At 33.6% G+C, this 18,955-nt stretch overlaps 3 protein-coding genes across 3 annotated transcripts; 1 reads left to right on the forward strand and 2 right to left on the reverse strand.

The window, feature by feature from the left end:
• The first annotated feature begins 1,825 nt into the window (after positions 1–1,825).
• Positions 1,826–3,345, forward strand: LOC141833779 (uncharacterized). The gene has a single exon (XM_074721274.1). The coding sequence runs from the start codon at positions 1,971–1,973 to the stop codon at positions 3,174–3,176; it is 1,206 nt and encodes a 401-aa protein (XP_074577375.1). The 5' UTR covers positions 1,826–1,970; the 3' UTR covers positions 3,177–3,345.
• A 1,289-nt stretch (positions 3,346–4,634) lies between these two features.
• LOC141833425 (uncharacterized) lies at positions 4,635–9,771 on the reverse strand. The gene is made up of 8 exons (XM_074720860.1): positions 9,448–9,771; positions 8,410–8,623; positions 6,291–6,457; positions 5,651–5,775; positions 5,142–5,205; positions 4,934–4,982; positions 4,790–4,863; positions 4,635–4,716 (listed from the first exon to the last, which is right to left on the reverse strand). Exons 1-7 carry the CDS (start codon positions 9,646–9,648, stop codon positions 4,805–4,807), a joined length of 879 nt encoding a protein of 292 aa, XP_074576961.1. The 5' UTR covers positions 9,649–9,771; the 3' UTR covers positions 4,635–4,716; positions 4,790–4,804.
• A 1,147-nt stretch (positions 9,772–10,918) lies between these two features.
• LOC141832997 (uncharacterized) lies at positions 10,919–17,395 on the reverse strand. Its single transcript, XM_074720371.1, has 12 exons — positions 17,195–17,395; positions 17,004–17,088; positions 15,994–16,045; positions 15,882–15,902; positions 15,733–15,786; positions 14,151–14,201; positions 13,806–13,868; positions 13,256–13,321; positions 13,083–13,121; positions 12,580–12,702; positions 12,278–12,370; positions 10,919–11,289 (listed from the first exon to the last, which is right to left on the reverse strand). Exons 1-12 carry the CDS (start codon positions 17,322–17,324, stop codon positions 11,113–11,115), a joined length of 954 nt encoding a protein of 317 aa, XP_074576472.1. The 5' UTR covers positions 17,325–17,395; the 3' UTR covers positions 10,919–11,112.
• Between the last annotated feature and the right edge of the window lie 1,560 nt (positions 17,396–18,955).

Consider the following 18,955-nt stretch of genomic DNA (forward strand, 5'->3'; position numbering starts at 1 on the left):
TGCAAAATCAAAATTCCTTTTAGTCTTCCAAATAGAATATTTTTCACCTGTTTATGTGCCTGCCTTCGCATGGTAGAAGTTACCAAATGCTAGTCCAAATCTCAGTTTCGTCTTCAAGGAAAACCGTCAGGCAAATCCAAAACAACAGAGTTTGAGAACTAAAGAATGAAATTGAACCAATCGAAAATCCAACTGAGCAGAAACAAATTGTTCTCTCATTCTGAGGTTATCGGTTGAACTGCCTTTTCCAGTTTGTTTTTTCGAAACATTGATCATGAGGAAGATGACTTTAGCTTTATATTTGGACTAGCAGATGTATAAGGATCTCGTTATCAGAAGCTTGTGCTGATATGGAGTTGAGTAGGATGTGATGCAATCTGTTCCACACCCGAGCATGCGAATCTGATAAGTGGAAATCCAAGCAATCTACTTGACTTTCTTCCACTAAACTAAGCTGCTGATCTAAACAAGGATTTTTCTTTTTTACCTTTCTCCCAGCTACTATGGGTGTTCCTCCTACAATCAACCTTTTTTCTGAAAACATCTACCAGAAACTAAACGAACTCTGATGAACATTCTGACTTTATCTTGATGGCTTCTTAATTGTCTGACACACAAATCATCAGATATCTTGGCGTCGATGACCTAGTTAAACAATGTTACCATCCACTTGAGTTAGTAACTGCAATAGCATCTAATCTTTGACCTACCATGTGGTGGTTTCAACTTTCATCCTAAAAGTTATTCCATTGTCTATCTATCTTTTATCAAACAATTAATCATATTATTCCAACTGTCTAATTCTACTCACCACTGGGAAATTCAAAAGGGAAAAAAACAAGGGAAAAGTCAACATCAGAGTGAAGCATTTGATTCCAACATGAACAATTTTAACTTCAAGAACAAGTTTAGAAGAAGGTTTTGATGAAGCCAGTGAAAGAAAGAATTACCAAACAAAAAGTTATGGTGGGAAAAGCGAAATAATGGGAGAAAGATATTCCAGATGCAAAAGGGGAGCATAAGTTCGAACTCCATTTACTAAGACAGCGTAAGATTTCAACAGCATCTAACATATATTCCAACATAAAGGAAGAAGCACAACCACAGCATATTCCTATTTTCATTGCCATTGTATATCTACCGTTTGCAATAATAAACCTTCATCTACAGGTATTCATGTGCACAGGCTGCTTTTCAAATTCCCAAGATTAACTTTACTTGATCGTTTACCTTGACCAAACATTTCCTAATTATGCAAAGCAATTCCACATTGAATGAACTATTTCATCATGGACCACTTATTCCAGACAATTCGCCATGCTTTATTAGCTTATGCAATTAGTGTTTGATTGTCCAAGTTGATATACTCTACCAAAACTTTGTTATTCACTGTATATTTTTTTTCTATGATTGAGAAACAAGTGGTAGATATATAACTAAGTGAATTCTAGCAGACAAGCATCAAGGTACTGGTAAGCATCTTAAACCAAAGATCATTAGTAATTTCCAGTGGTAACATGAGATTATACCATTGCGCCATGAAGATCAGTTCAAAACTCCAAATCACTGCACTTGGATCTTTTACTTCCATCGCTCGGTGTGTCTAACATGAGAAACAAGTGCATTTCAGTTCATCTAACTGAGCTGCAGCAGGGAAACAAATACATGTTAAGAAACAAAAAGAAATAATTGATAGCAGTGGGAATTTGACAACAGCTAAGGACATTACAGTACTTTTCCATCAATGGTGAGAAGGAGCTGATGCTTTCAAAAAAAGAGAAGCCTCATCACCCTTCCACCAAGCTTCAGCTTTTGTATGATCCTATCTTCCAATACATTCTTCCTTGTTCTTTTAGTATTCCCCTCCTCCCTCCTTCTCCTCCCTTGCCTTCGCTTTCTAACTTCCCTCTCCATCTCAAAGAATAGAGAGAGCAAAAGTAGAAGAAGCACGTCTTCATCCACCAAATAGTATGGCTGAGCCTGAGACTAGCTCAATTCTTCACCCTTCCAAGCTTCCATCTCCCAAGCTGAAAACATCGCCAAAAGCTCAAAAAGACTCATCCATATCCTTGTCAAGTATCCTCTACAAGCTCATCTTCTTCATTGTTTTAATAGCTATCCTCCCTGAGTTCCCCTCCCAGGCGCCCGAATTCATTGGAGAATCCATCTTCAGCAGAGTCTGGGAGCTTCTTCACCTCCTCTTCGTAGGGATCGCTGTGTCCTATGGCATTTTCAGCCAACGCAACGCAGATCCAGAGATGGAGAAGGATTCACAGCCGAAAGATGAGAGCCCTCGATCTTTTGTTTCACAGATGCTTCATGTTTCGCCAGTCTTCGACGAAGAAGGTGATAGCGATATCATTGACAGCAAGATGCGAACTTGGAGCTCTCAGATCTACAGAAATGAACCAGAAACTCTGGTTGCCAAAGAAGCCAGCATCGCCACTAAGCATCTGTTGTTGCCCGTCCGGAACATAAAACAAAGCAGCCAGGAACCTAAAGCCCAGTTATCGGAGCCAAGAACGGAGTCCATCGTCCTTCCCTCTCCAATCCCCTGGAGATCGCGATCGCGATCGACCGCGAATAAGGTCGAACAGGTGGCCGGCAGCAAATCTACTACTACCCTTCCACCACATCATCCATCCTCCACTTCGCCTTCCCCAAAGAGACTTTCTCCCTCACCGTCTCTCTCATCGGAGGCAACGAAGCCAAAGAGCATCTACAACAACAAAGCCAGTTCCCCACCAGCGCCGCCGCCTCCATCGACCCTAAAGAGAAAGGGCACAGCGAAAACTTCCGAGGGCGAATCGAAGGACTTGAGGCGGAAGGATTGGGGCAGCGTCAACGACACAGTCGCCGATCTTACCTCACTCAAACCAAGTAACTCCCCGGAGGTTCCTTCGATCGGGAGGTCAGTGAGAACATTTAGGCCTATGCAATCGCAGAGCACCGCCATGGAAGGGGCAGCAAGAGCAAGCAACGAGCAGGTAGAAGACGAAGTTGCAGGGGCGCCTGGCGACGAAGAGGCATCAAACTCTGGATCAGGAGCGGAAGAGAACGAGGTAGACAAGAAGGCGGATGAATTCATAGCCAGATTCAGAGAGCAGATCAGGCTTCAGAGGATCGAATCGCTCAAGAGATCCACCAAGCCGCGCAGTAACAGGAAGCAGAACTAGTTCTTCCTCTACGAACACATTTAATCAAAGTAAACGAAATGCTTTGGTTTATTTTGCCGTATTTTTGTTGAAATAAGTTTCTTAATTTTCCTTTTCGATTCGACCGTTGATGACTTGTTTAAACAAATGGAAGAAGGGGGGAAAATGCTTATTGATAAAATATTTCTTTGAAGAGATAAAAATCCAACCAATCGAATATGTATTCGCCGTTTTTTTTTTTTGAAGTTAGTCTACAAAATAATTTGACAATCAAATATAACAATTTCATTGAATAAAATACTTTATTTTCTTAAAAGGTAAATATTCATTTAGTTATATCGATAAATATTTGGACAAAAATCAAGACGTCCCAAATTAAGATCCCAAATCAAGAGAAATATCAAATGAATATTTCTTTTTCAAAAAAAAATCAAATAGATACCCTATCAATGATCTTGAAAATATTCTTTAATGCAGCGTTATTATAGTAGCTACCAATAGCAACTATAACCTATTTAGAATGAATTTAAAATTTAAAATTGATATAATGTAAAAGTCATCGTATAACTACTACAATATGTAAAAACTACTCGGTATCGGCTATAGAATGAGTTTAAAATTTAAAATTATAATAATTAAATAGCTTAACAACTACTGAATAGTTTATACACGATATAAACTCTAAACTCATCATAAACACGTTGTAATAATTATTTATTAACTTCTATACATTGTAACAACTACTCAATATCTTCTATACATTATATAACAACTACAAGATAGTTTCTATATGATATAAATTCTAAATCCTAACTCTAAAACCATAAACACATAAACACGTTATAATAACTACTAAATAGCTTTTATATGATATAAATCCTAAACTCACCTAAAATACATTATCACAACTACGATAATTTCTATATGCTATAACAGCTATATCGTATAAAAGTTATAGCTGCTATAATAACATTGAATCAAGAGGTATTTTTGAAATAAAATTATTAAAGAAGCATCCATTTGACTTTCATTGAAAAATTTAAAACAAATAATGTTAATAATTTATTTTACTAAACTGCTTGGTGAAACAAATTAATAGGAAAAAAAGACAAAAACCAATTAAAGCAAACAAATATTTATCTTTCGTTTATTGTCAAGGAATCAAGGTTTTTTGTGAAAGGACTTTAAAACTTTGTACTGGACCTCTCATCATCCAAGTTCCATCTTCAAATGTTTCTATCGAAGTAAACACCGGACGAAATTTATAGCCATGTTTTTTATTCACACATTTTTCATCCATAAATTTTTTTCCAGCAAAGTAATTAGAACCTTCCAGGATAAAACAGAACAGAGCTAGCCAGGTAAATGACATACAAGAGAAAACATAAATAACCAAAATTTTAACTGAAACAGAGACAATTGATATTTAAGTGGAAAAAAATGTACGGGAGTATTTCCTCCTCAAAGTTGACCTTCAAATTTATCCAATCCAGAGATCCTGCCTTCCTTATTAATTTGTTATCCAAGAACAGACTTTGCAGTAAAACCACAACCTCTCCTCCTGATCTCAATGAAAAATCACAACTTTAACTGAAAAAACAAGAATTTTTGGTCTATAATGAGGAGCTCTTTACCTCTCTGCAGTCTTCTTAATGCTTGCTCTCTAATGAAGAGAAGGTGAAGTTACCAGAGAAAATAGCTTCTTTGTCTGTTGAGTATGAGATTAGGAATTGACTGTTACCTAATAATGTATGGTGGGTGACAAAAGAAACCCATACCTGTCATGGAAAGACATGTAGACTCCCTGCGAACGTATCTAGCCATGGCCTAAAATTATTTCAAGGAAAACATATCAAAGTTCGATCGAGTAGGAAAATTAAGTGCGACCGAAAGCTCGCACAATACAGTATGCGAAGCAGACTGGTGCCCATGCCCTAAATCATATTAATCGCATACAATGATCAAGTGTTTCTAAGATAGGCATGCCTGGACAGCAGCAATTGCATCATCATCAGTGATCATCTCTGATCCATCCTCCGAGAAGATGTTCCTGAAACAGGGATGACATCTTAGCTTCATACCAAACTGCTTTACTTATTTGTTCTGATAATACACGTGCTGAAATAGCATTTAAGTTTTTTTTTTTTTTTTTAAATGCAGTAACATTAAACTTATTCACTTTATTGAGAATCTCTCCAATCTCCTTCAAATCCCTCTAATCTCCTTCATAGTCGTAATTTCAATATGTTCATGCATAATATATAAAGTACCAAGTTCAAAGTATTAGCTATTATAGCTTGTAAAGCATGACATTTATCTATGCACCTCATCAATCATATGCCACTAGATCCACCACTAAGTGTAGTTCATACATCTATGTTAGGATGCAATTACAAAGGCCTATTCTAGCAAAGCACCAACTAAATTAGGCATGCTTCTATAGGTAACTGCCTTCACAATGTGAAGATTTAGAAACGTCATGGATAAACATGTACCTCCATATTACTTTTGCCAGATCATCATGTTTAGCATCTCGAGCCAAAGCAGCATCATATGCAACAATATTGCCATAGAATATCTTCTCTAAATCCTTCATCCACCTTGTCAACAACAAGTTAACCTGCAATAAGGCAAAAATATGAAATAAGCTACAGGGAACAGTTCTAAGAAGTATCCAGTAGCATAATTGCAATGGCATAGAGTTGGAATTAAGCACTTAAACAACATATTGTTGAAAAAATTACAGCTTGATAATAGAATGGTAACTGTTTTGACCAGTAATATCATGTGCAAATGAGTTGGAATTTTTTAAGAGAAAAAAGGCACAGCTAGTGTAGATGCAGAAATAAGTCCAGGGAAGGAACCATGGGATAGTCGGGTCATTTCCTTATTACCAATTGGCTTTTAATTGAAGTATTTTATTTAAGTCCAGATAAAAGGGTGTTGAAATTCTTTTAAACTTACATTATTCTTGTTGGAATTTTATTATAAGAATTTGTCATTTTCAAGACATCGTACAACAATCAGCAACATAAACTTAGATTTAGTTTGAAATTCCAATGTGAAAATAACATGTCTAAAAGATGTAAAGTTCACACAAATATATCCCAGGTGATCTCGGAAGAAAATACTAACCCCAGCCTTGGACACTCTCAACTCCACGTCATGATTGTAAATCTCATACAAGTATTGCCCAAAATCAGCTCCCTCTTTTCCCTCTTCCTTCGAACGACGCAAGAAGAGCCACATGTGAAGTACAAGCAATGAAAAGGTAGTTTTAAAGGTCTTCTCCAGGTTAAATACTGCATGTATCAAGATAAACCATCTATCAGGTCAACAAAAAAAAAGATAGTTTCAAACATTGTCTTAGGGGCTAGAATTTCTAATTGTGAGAAATTGAAATTTACCTATTGATCTAAGAAATATTGATATAAGAAAAACTATGAGGTCAAGTATCAAAACAAAAATACAAGGATGGAAATTCATTAAAAGTAATTGAATAGTTGGTTATTAGAGTTATGTGGATTTGGATGATATTTACTCTCAGGTAATTTGACTTCAGGATAAGGTATAACATCATCATTTTCATCCTCATCAAGTCTCAACTATTTAGCGTCAACTGTATGAATCAATCCAAAGTTATACATCGTAATATCAAATCTATTAAATCATCACAATTAAACAAATATTACAAGTTTCTAAAATCTAAACCCGCCGATGCCGATCTCAAGTCCAGATGAAAAAGGATGAGGGTTGCGTGTTAGATTGTCAGTCAGTGTGGACTTTCAGACTAATGTTCAGTGTATGGATACATCAAATAAGTTTCTAAAATCTAATTTTAGAATAGATTCGATAGTTACAAGAAGAACCACTTAATTTGATAATCACACAACACAAGTGTCAACGAAAATATTAGAAAGCCTGTTACACTAATGTTTGGGTGATTTTAATTGTTGCATCATAGAACTCATAACAATGGTTTCAATAGCAATATTTGGTGATATATTGTGAATTATTTAGTTTCTGAATTTATACAAGGCAATTGATTTTGAATTTTCTGTGGCTATTCTACATTCAGAAAAAAAATTGAAAACATGACTAGGAAGTGTCTACTTTCTATAGTTATTCATATTTTTCATAAGAAATTTGTACGTTTTTAAAATTTCATAAAATTCAAGTTTCAGGACATTTTTGTGCATTAGCATTCCCTTTCAAATTCTGAAGTTCTTTTTTCCAATTTGTAATATAATATGTGATGATAATTATATTTGAACAGTAATTAATATCTGCACCACTGGTGATAATAATGACTTAAATGTTGACTTATATGTTTTTGTATCTTTGACTGATGTGTTATTAGGGAATAATATCTAGTTTATTCCCAAAAATAGCAAGTCAAGCATAACAGCTAAACAAAACCTGGCCTAGATAAACAAATCTAAAGTTGATCAAATATATGAAATGTAAGCAACCACATAGGCTGATTTTTAACATAATTATCATCATATTACCATTAAGCCATGTTTGTCCCACCTATTTGAGAATGGCTACATGGATCTTATCTGCCCATTGACAAATATCAATTAATCTTTTTTATTACATTTACCTCGTGTTTTCTTTAATCTTCTACTAACTCTTACATCTTTCACTCTAGTTGATCGTCTTTCAATATGTCCATGCCATGCCAACCTCTCTTATTTTATCATCTATTGTTTATACCTAATTGCTCATGACAATAGTATTTTAAAGTATGATGATTGTACCAGTCATATAATTTTCTTTTTAGACTAAGGAATACACCATGAATACATAAGAAGATATAATTCCTCACCATTTAAACGACTCGACACTGTTTAAAATAGTAAAGTTAAAGAAATCATGATTGCAAGTTCATTAACGCAATGATATGTGTATCTTAAACTGCGCGTTCAAAATGGACACATTCATACTCAAAATAGTTTATTCGTTTGCCTAACCACAAGTTAAGATTAGAACCAAATGGGTTACATTGTCATCCCTTCCATTGGTAAAGGAGTCAAAACTTCAGAATACAGAATTCCAAATAAGTTAAACTAATGACTCATTACTAGGGTGGATGAGTAACAGGGAACATGGGAGGGGATAAAAAATCATGCGGATATTTCCTCTCCCTTCCTGTTCCTTCAGCAAAGTAATAAAGCCATAAAAATAAAAGAACAGTATGGAAAATTGAAGACAGAATGCAAAGCAATATTAAAAATTTAGAGAGGCATACCATCATATATAGCAGGCTTGTTGACCTGGGAAGTGATGCGATGATAAACAGCATTAGCCCCTCTAATTGCTTTGCTTTGTTTACTATAGAACAACAACAACTTCAGCAGTATACGCTTGATCCCCTCAAACTGAGGCTCTTCTATTCTGAGAGGAGAGTTGGGTGGCAAAGCCAAAGAACAGGGTTTAGACCAAAACATAGCACTTAACCTAACCTGTCAAATTATGTTGAGAGTTTCAGTGTACTTAAAACAAGACACTCGAGTACAGAAGCTCAACTCTGAGGTCGTTGCCAATTATTTGCTACATCTATGCAGGCTGAAAAACACCAACTGAAAATCTCCAGTCCTAATCCATGATTCAAAAGAGAACTTGAGATAAAAATTGATACAGTAAGGAGAGTCTCAATATTTACATTAATGTCGAATTGGGAAAACTAGTATAGAGGTAGTGTTCTGCCAGGATAACTTCCTTGTGATATAGCCTAAATTATCAGCCAAGAGAAGCAGGTCGATGAAATTGTGTTGATAACTAAAGCCGGCATGTCTCCAGTGATTATGATGAACAGCGTACAAAGATGTTGCAATACTACAAGAAAAAAATTCAACTAGTCCTCTTCTGTGTACCGTGAAAAGATGAGTAAATTAGTCCATACATATTCTATATAAAGAAAAAAAATCAGTTGTTACTATACGCATCGACACTTATGGAATTCCATTGCTAGCTAAAATGATTAACAACCTAAGTTAGATGCACAACTCCGTACTTAAAGCCCAGGATAGATGTTAAGATTGAAAAAGGGGACAAACTGAGCATACATTGCTATTCCAAACGCCCATATCTCAACAATATCTTCAGCACAGAGAGCACAAACTACTCAAAAGTGTTCCTTTTAGGGTAAAAGGACGCTATCAAGATCTGCTTGCCGCCTGGTGAATGGGTGTTCCACACCCTAAATTTCTCCTACTTTAGTAGCTCCGAAAACAAACAAGCAACTAGGAGAAAAGAAGAGATCAAGATATTGTCCTCGCTTCGTCACCTCCGGTTTCTTCGAGGAGCTCTTTGAAGTTGAAGAAGCGGGTGGTGGAACCGATGGAACGGCCACAGCTGCGGCGGAGGTTGTAGCAGCAACCTTGGAGTAGCTCTGAGCGAAGAGGAAAGCATCTCGCGCAGCCCCTACCCTGCGCGTCAATGCCACGGCGGGCAGTTGGGATGCTGCCCTACCCAATCTCACTAGCATCCTCGCCGAGATCTACCAGAAAAGACCAACGGCGATCGGGCCAGAAAGAGAGATTCGATCGGCCAGTTGGGAAGGCGGCGGCGGCGGCGAGAGAAGGATGAGGATGGTTCACAAGGATGAAGACGGACGCGGCGTACGAATGATCCACATGATGCTTCGTTCGGAGCAAACGTTTAGCCTAATAATTTCAAACAAGTGCCTCACTTTTGATTATTATCAAAATGATATTTCACCACTTCATCCATTAAAATTATTCATATATTTGCCTAAAAAATATTCATTATCGATGATTAATCCATTAAAATATTCATACAGTTCTTTAAAATGCGGTGTGACGGTAAAAAATATTCATTCAAATATAATTTTTTAATTCATTTTTTTTATAAATAATTATAGGATCAATCGTATAGACTGTTAAAGTGGTTAGGATCATTGAAATGATAAATTTCACCTGTTTACAACAGAAAAGATGATAAAAAATGAAATGAAAGACACGTAAAGCTATATATGTGAATTATTAAAAAAAATAAAATTATATAATTTTCTATTTTATTTTTTATCTTAATTTTAATAAATTAGTGTGAATGTTTATTTTACAAACTATTAACTACTAGTAAAAGATTTTTATCTTAGATTGATAAGAATGAGTAGTTTCATTTCAATTACCCTTCTCTTAATTTGGAAATTTAAATTATAAATTACAATTATTTCTTTAATTAAATTGATAATATTTTTTAATAGTGGGTTTTAGATTTATATGAAGAATTAGAATAATTTTTTACTTTAAATTATTATAAATAAATAAAAATGATACTTTTAAAAAAGTATGGACAAGTGAAGTCATTTTCTAAAACTTACTGAATCAAAGGTATGATCTTATATATTATGAAGAATTCTAGAGCCAAAGTGATTTTCAATTTTTATAAGATTTGTTAAAGAATTTTAAATTTGACATTTTATCTTTTATACACGACCTAATTTAAAAAACAAAATCAATTGTGACCCACAAATACAAAATTTTTATTATACTTCAAGTCACAAACTTATTACAACTCATACTAAAACTAAGAATTAAAAAAGTTTACAATTTTTTAAATTTTAGTCGCAAGCTAATTTACAATACACCCTAAATTTTTTTCAAAAATAATATTTTGAAAATCACTTGAATCTAAAAAAAAAAATCATAATCTCTCAAATTTTGATTGCAAACTAATTTGCAAATCAACTTAACTATTTTACACTAGCACAGTGGTAGCTTTCAAGGCACAAGTTGATTGTCAAATTAGCATATACATTCAAGATATTTAATATTTTCAGGATCACAAACTTATGTTCCAACTTGTTCCAAAGCTAGAAACTTAAAAAAGTTCATTGCAACTCAAATTAGAGTTGCAAATTATTTAGAAATAACTTTACAAATAATTTGCTCCAACATACTGCTTGTCTGTGCGAAGAGAACTATAATCATAGTAGAGATTGGTGGATAGGCTCCTCTGGTTGCTCCTCCAGGTATGGTACAATATGTTTCTTCATGTCACTATGAGAGATTTTAAGATGATTTCCCCTCACACTGATATACTTCACTCGTCCAGCATCATCCAAAGTTTTCAAGCCGATCCAGTCTTCGGTATAGAGAGCGGTCTAGAAGTTACAGTTTCTCAGAATAAGTATGCATATGATATGGAAAAAGACTGTAGACAAAGAACATCTGTTTTTATATATATTTGCATTCATAGAAGAATTATTTACAATGATCTATATCTAGATTTTCAATGATGAAGAATGTTTGCATTTACCCAACTTCACTGGAAATTTATAGGCTAGAGCATCAAATCTATTACATTTCAACAGACTATGCGCCTAAGACCACAAGTTCTTGACTATTTTAGATAATATAGTCAAAACTATTAATCATAAACAAAATCTTAGTTATGGCGAATCAAGATCCATTACAATCTATTCCAACTTAAAATGAGCTAAGGTTTATAAACCACTGCAAGTAAATAATAAAAAGCAGCAAAGTATATGCCTATATAGCAATCATGGTATTCAGCATATCTATTAAATACCATCTGAGTTCATTCAAACATGGAACTTAAAAATAAGCAGAATATTTATCCAGAAAATGGGGAAAACATCGACTTTAATTAAGAAGCAAGCCTGATTTTTTGCTGAATATGCTGTCTAAGTGTTCATTGAATTATCAGTGGTGCAAGTTGTGATCCATTTTGCGCCTATGGATTGCTTTGAAATCATATCAGGCATGATTTGCATTATTTTATGAGTTTGTCAAATTATTATCTGGGAAGTAATCAAGTGTCTCAATCTAGAGTATGTCTGTAGTATAATTACAAAAAAAAACAGCTTTTGTTAGAATTTAGAAAACTGTCAGAATGGCAATACGTTGCAGTGGATCACTATATAGGATTCTGTTGCACAAGAAAATTTTTATTTTTGCCTTGTAAATCAATCATTATTCTTGGATAAACTAAGTTACCAAAGTTATCACAGAAGTGAAAACCAATGAAGTCAGCTGTAGCAGCTCATAGAAGATTTGCAACTATAGATCTCTTCCATTTTTTGCAAACAATATAAGTGATGTCCAGAAACTTTAAAGCAAATATATAACCTGTTGGGGAGGCAAAATTGTATCGAAGGTGCCATCTGGGTAATATCCAAACCAAGATGTCTCTCGAGGAACCAAAACTGTGTCATTCTCAAACTGTTCAACAAGGAATAAAAAATGTAAGATATTCTCACCTTGCACGAGGAGATGTAATTCCAGACGAATACCAGTGTCAAAATGTAAAGAACTAAATTCATCTGTACTAAATACTATCCAACATAAAGCTAGTCATTCAGAAATTTTTATTTGTCTAAATGTAGACTGGCATTAGATGAAGATAACAGACAGAAGCTTTCAGAACTAACCTTGATAAGGACCAAATTTTGTAAGCTAGTGAATCTTTTCTTGTATGTAGAATTTCTTTCAGTATGGTTCTCATTGTTAAGCTTTGGAAGAAACTTGCATTTTTCCATGTACTTGGGAATGTCCTAAAAAAGTTTTATAAGGATATGAAAACTGGAAACATAATCAAATCACGACAATAAATAATTTGAAAGATAATACAACAAGAAAAATGAACTCGTGACTACTAGTACAGAAATATCTGAAGTAGATTATCCATGAATTCGGTGGCGCTATAACATGTGCAAGGTTGTCAGTGAACTTATATATAATAACTCCAGAAGAATAATGACCCCTTCCAGAAGCTCCACACATGTCATAGAAGTTAATGGCAGTTGCTCTCAGGTGTTATTGTTACTTACCGATGCTTAACTATCCAATGCAATATTACTCAATTATATCAGATTCAAAAACCTCAACACTGATTGGACCTCTGAAGGTAATTGACCACAAAGAAGATACTCACAGTTGGAATCTTGATATAGCCGCTGGGAGCCAGGTGATCCTGATAAAACAATCTCGAATCACAATCTCCAAAATAAAAGAAGAAAATTGGAAGTGTCTTTAAATATGAAGGGAAACTTCAATCCAAAGTACATTTCTTACATACTATAACAGTAATAAATCATGAAGACAAACCTGCACATAGTCAGAATATATAGGTGATTTGATGAGGTTACTCAGAATGAGGCATATGATTCCTGACTGCGGTAGAAGTCATGAATACAAAATTTCAGAAACCTTAAGCATGAAATAGTAACAACATTTGACAATGACCATTGATGAACTTATGTTTAATCCTTTAATCAGTACGGGAATATGATTCCTGACTGCGGTGGAGCAATATTGAAAGAAGTCATGATTACAAAATTTCAGAAACCTTAAGCATGAAATAGTAACAACATTTGACAATGACCATTGATGAACTTATGTTTAATCCTTTAATCAGTACGGGAAAAGAAACCATAATTCCAATCTGCTTATCATTCTGAAGATGGAAGGAGAAGATATATGTAAAGCTAGTATAACCAAAGCAAATTCGTGACTCAAATGGAAAGTTTCAAAAAGATGGATGCCACAATCAATCTCACCAGGGGCAAGGAATGGATCCAATATTAATTGTTTATGGATAGTGTTTGCGAAATTCAAACAATAAAATAAACATAACAGACTACTTCCAAAAACTTACACCACATAAGGGAACAGAGGCTTCACCGGCATGAGGCCCCGCAAGCGAGATAAAATTTTTAACCTGTTACATGAGCCTTTATGCATTAAATGCAAAGAAAATAATTGAAGACAAATGGATCCTGAAAAGCATAAGAAATAATAAATAGTGAAAACTAATGAAACCTAAGGCGTGCAAGTTCAACACATAGCTAAAAATTCTTTTGTTACAATAACTTGGGTTATCTTATTCTGGTGATACTTCTATTTTATATCCAATCTGTACAATAAACATTACTTTCCATAATTTCCAGTTCATCCAATCAGGTATTAAAGGAACAATAAACTATAATGTATGATATCTTACTGGAGGTCCATCGTCACAAAACTCAAGCACAGCTCGACCGATCAAGTTCCCCTGAAAGGAATCAACAGAATGCTTTCAACACCTTCAAACAAAATATCTTAATTTCCAAATGGCAGATGCAAGACAAGCAAGGAAAAAACAAGAAAGTTAAGAAATCCAAAATATAAAACACAATTACACCTAAAATTCTCAGGGTGCTTCCGGATGCTTACTTGGTTAGACTATCTAACTGGGGATTGAACAACATGGGGACTATTTCCTTATCTTGTTGGTGTATTGGCCATACCATATTTTCCTGGAAGATTTTGCAATAGTCATACTAATTTCCAAAGAAAAAAATCTACTGACACAACAAGACAAGGAAAAAGGGAGGAAGAATAGGAGAAAGAGGATAGGAGAAGTGAAAAGAGAGAAGATAGGGTGAGGAGATTTCTAAGAAAGAATTCAATTCATAAAACTAACATAATATCCCCTTGCTATATATAACTAAAGGCATTGAAAGAAATATAAAGATAAAGTCAATACTAGAGGGGAATATGGGGATGCCTCACCTCTTAAATAATTTACTCCAATTAAATAGTCTATTGCGGAAAATACCCCTTATAAATAAAGAAAAATTGTTGGAGTCTTGTGTATCGAGATGTATCACTTAGGATATATATACACCGTGAGCACCAAGTGTAATTTTTTTTATTATTATTATTTTCACTTCCTTTAAACTAAACACTAAATCCTGTGACACTTGGTGCTCATGGATGGTGCCCATCAATAGTATGATTAATCATATTGTATGGGTCAGTGTTAAAAGTTAGGAAATAACAACATAAAAAAGTAGTGTAACAGAGAAAAGAATGCAAAGACGTCGAATTGTGAGGTTGCTAGAAAATAAACAAAATGAAGAACATTACAATCCAAGAGAAATTAGGTATTGTGAGGTCAAAATCGACCTAATTTCGGAGAGAGGGCAATTTAAAATTCACAAATTCATTGTGAAAGATCTAGTCAAATTCATCCCTCAAAAGGGCTTTATTATTTTCCTAGGTTCCAAAAGTTTTGATGGGCGCATGCCGCAACCATTTGTTACCTTCAAGAGCTAAAGAACCTTCAATTAATGAGCCAAAAAAGTGTCAAATATGTTGAAGATTTGTAAAGATAAAAATTTAGTTATAATATCCATTACATCAAGAATTAAAATTAAAGCATATATATAGGGGTTTAATCTACACAAGATTTGAAATGACAAAAATCATATCATCTATCTCTGCAAAATTTACTTGCCAATAAACTAGACAATTGTTAAAGGATGCCTAAACATATAATGAATGCAAGTGATTGATTTAAGTATTATTTGAAATGAAAAAAATCATATATCTCTACAAATTTAATTGTGATGACCACGACAATTGATAAAAAAAAATGCCTGAACAAATATATAGATGATAAACAAATATATGATGCAGATCTCAAAACCATAACATTGCAATACCAAAGATGATTGTTTTTCATAATTCAATTACATTTTAAGATAAATGTAGTGCCAGGTGATTGATACAATAAAAGCAACATAAGAACACTAAATCACCTGAGAAAGACCCACGATGTTATATCCATTGCTAAGTTCCCTCAACTCTTTCACCTGCAAACACAGGGACATAGTTTAAGCAGTTTGAGTACTAAATTTGTCTTTCGTAAGAAGCATGTTCACGAACGTCATCCATACACAGTAATCACCTTCTCGCAAGCAATTTTTGCCTGTTACATACAAACTGTGATGATCAGAACTAGAATGAATAACAAATTTCATTAGGAATTGGTGTCATATTTTTTAAAGAAGAATATCAACCTGTTTGTCAAGTGGCATCAACCAAGAGTCCCAAAATCCATCTCCAATTTCTCTTTGGACCAAGGAAAAATGTCACAAAAAGTGATTACAGAAACAGGAAGATTCATATCAATGCGAAGATAAAATTGCTATATCATTTTCTTCTTCTAGCATCTGCATGTTGGACTAGCTAACTAAACTCTGTTAACACAATCTAGAGATATGGCATGGAATAAAACAGATTAAAATCAACTGTAAGTATGTTGAACATTCCAACTATCCAAACTCCTCCCTCAAACATTAGATGTAAATTCAATTTCTAATAAAATTCCTCCAAAGGAGACGAAAGATATCAGTAACCAATGAGTATTCAGTAAAATAGTATAATCTTTGTTCATAAAGGAAAAGGAAATAAAACATCATTTACCACATGCTAAATATTTGAACAGAATTAAAATGTTCATGGCACATTTTGATTGCTATCTTCAGGAAAGTATTGTCTATTCCATGAAAACATAGCCAGGCTTCCATTACATAATGCCAACAAGCATATCTCAAGTTCCTTTTGTTTCCAACGGCAGCCTTTTTAATCATTAATCAAAGCTTTGATACTTCTGCTACTAGAGTTAGCATCTATTATCCAAAAAACTATTCCTTGTCTGTTACAACTGCAGCTAATAAATTTCACCATCCCTAGATAAGACAACAGGAAATAAAATGATACATCAGGACCTTTAAATAAAGCTAGTTTCAAAGAAAAATGTGCAACGTTTCCTCTTCAGCCTGAACCAACCAACACTTTTAACAGTTCAACAAGAGAACTGTGAAAAATAATATTCCTTTGGGATACATGGTCATTCAAAAGCCTTGCTTAAGAAAAAACATTCTAGAGATATTTAATTTTATCAAATTTCTATTGTTGTCACTACGAACCCAAATCGATAAATTGGAGAAAAAAACGCAGGTAAGAACAAAGAAAACTGGAATTATTTAAACTGCAAGAGTGAGCCAGACAGTTGACTACAACGTACATGCAGTAGCCCTTGGAGCGAGACCAGTTGCTCAGAAGTTGAGGAAATTGTGAAACCCCTTTACTAGCACACTGATCTCCGATTCCTAAGAAACATGGAAATTGTACCTAAAGTTCCCTCGACACCTCGCAAAGATTTTTCTTTTTTTTTATAAAAAAAAGGAAGTCGAGAGGAGAAAAAAGCCATGATACCGTGGAAGACGACGAAAGGGATCGACGACGAACTGGGAGCTGAGATGGCGAGGAGGAGGACGACAAAGATCGACTTTAGCAAAGCTGATGCCATCACCGCACCCATTTTCTGCAGGAATCTAGGGTTCATTCCCCAGGCTGCAATTTCTGGAAGATTGTTCTTCTTCCTTTATTGCTTCTCCGTGTTGGTTTGCAATCGCACAGGTCTTGAGCGGCATGTTCGAGTATAAAACCGTCGATTGTCCCGTTGATTGATTGGTGGATAAAGGCCGTCACCCACACGCAAACGGCTAGATGTTTTTTTTTTCTTCAAAAAAAATAAAATAAGAAATTCCAATGCGGCCCCTAAATTTTAGTGAAATTTAATCCAAGTAGATAATGTGAAGAACAAAATAACGGACCAAGTAATATTAAAAATTATATTAATTTAAAAATAATTAAACTACTGTAGACTTTTTTATAAATTAGACTCGATAGTAAATACCGATCTGTCAATTTTAATTATTGTTTTAAATTTATTTCCATTTTTACCTCTGCGTTAATATTGAATCTTGAATATTATTCAATTTTTTCATTTATTATAGATGAATCAATAATAATAATAAATGTTTTCTATTTTTTTAAAATTTTTATTTTTTCCCTTTTATTAAGGATGAATGAATCTGACCTTCAATTTTTTTTTTTTTTTTAATTTTTTTACATTACTTGATTCCTTATTTGTATTACCAAATCAAGTAGGTTAATCATGATTAGGCCTAATGGACCCATTCCATTAAAGTGCTAATCAACGCAATGATTGGACCAGTTGGGCGAGGGGCATTTGGGTCATTTTATTAGGTGCAAACTTGGCATTTTCAGTTTTAAATAGATTTAATATTGTTTTGGAATATGTAAGTTTCAGGTTTATTAATTTTGGGATTTTAAAATATATGAAATATTTTTAAAATTACTAATACATGTTTATGGTTCTTTTTGCATATTTTATTTTCAAATTTTATTTTGATTATTTTACAACTTTTAAGATATTTTGATCGATTTTAGAGAATTTTTGAAATTGAAGTGCTTGTTCATTTGTTTTATATTTTAAAATCAAATGAGTTTTTTTTTTTTATCCTTGTATTCAAATTTGCACAATATTATAATGTGGCACATTTAAACAAAATTACTACAGCAATATTATAAACTAATTTTAATTTAATTGAAAAATAAATATTTTAATATAGTAATATTAATTTTATTTTTATTTATAATTACATCCTATTGAAATAAACATGCACAATTACAAATAATAATGAGTAAATGAATATGTTTGGAAGATATGATCGTCGTGGTCAATTATAATTTTTTTATTTATTTTTTCATGGATGATCATAAAATCGATCATGTAGGACCATTAAGAGACATTTGGTTAGGGGTTATCATTAGTTATCAATCATAACCTTGTCATAACCTATTCCCAAGTAATAAAATATTATCGCCACATCAGCAAATGGGTTATGATCCGAAAATGTGATTACCTTAGCAGCATAAGGTTTTCTACCATTCCAGAAGTTAACCAAATTTTTTTCAAAATTACCTTTCGATTTAAAAACTTAATTAATTAAAATGTATTGTAAAATCTAATTGAAACTAAATTAATTAATTTAATAATTTTTAATTTTAAAAATAAATTTAAAATAATTTATTTAAATAAAAAAATAAAATTAATGAATTATATTTATTAATTTAATGATTTAGTTTATTAGAATAATTATTTTAATG

This window comes from Curcuma longa, chromosome 8 (genome assembly GCF_044706935.1).
Source record: "Curcuma longa cultivar G26 ecotype Majalengka, Jawa Barat chromosome 8, ITB_CL_G26_1.1, whole genome shotgun sequence".
In the NCBI taxonomy this organism is placed as follows: Eukaryota; Viridiplantae; Streptophyta; class Magnoliopsida; order Zingiberales; family Zingiberaceae; genus Curcuma; species Curcuma longa.

Excerpts from the sequence above, each read along its gene's own strand:
- LOC141833425 (XM_074720860.1), bottom strand. The coding sequence starts at position 9,648 with ATGCTAGTGAGATTGGGTAGGGCAGCATCCCAACTGCCCGCCGTGGCA. Across the intron at positions 8,624-9,447 it reads GCTCCTCGAAGAAACCGGAG|GTTAGGTTAAGTGCTATGTT; the intron begins GTGACGAAGCGA and ends ATAATTTGACAG. Across the intron at positions 6,458-8,409 it reads CAAGCCTGCTATATATGATG|TATTTAACCTGGAGAAGACC; the intron begins GTATGCCTCTCT and ends TGATACATGCAG.
- LOC141832997 (XM_074720371.1), bottom strand. The coding sequence starts at position 17,324 with ATGAACCCTAGATTCCTGCAGAAAATGGGTGCGGTGATGGCATCAGCT. Across the intron at positions 17,089-17,194 it reads CCCTTTCGTCGTCTTCCACG|GAATCGGAGATCAGTGTGCT; the intron begins GTATCATGGCTT and ends CATGTTTCTTAG. Across the intron at positions 13,322-13,805 it reads CCTCTGTTCCCTTATGTGGT|TCAGGAATCATATGCCTCAT; the intron begins GTAAGTTTTTGG and ends CTTCTACCGCAG.
- LOC141833779 (XM_074721274.1), top strand. The coding sequence starts at position 1,971 with ATGGCTGAGCCTGAGACTAGCTCAATTCTTCACCCTTCCAAGCTTCCA.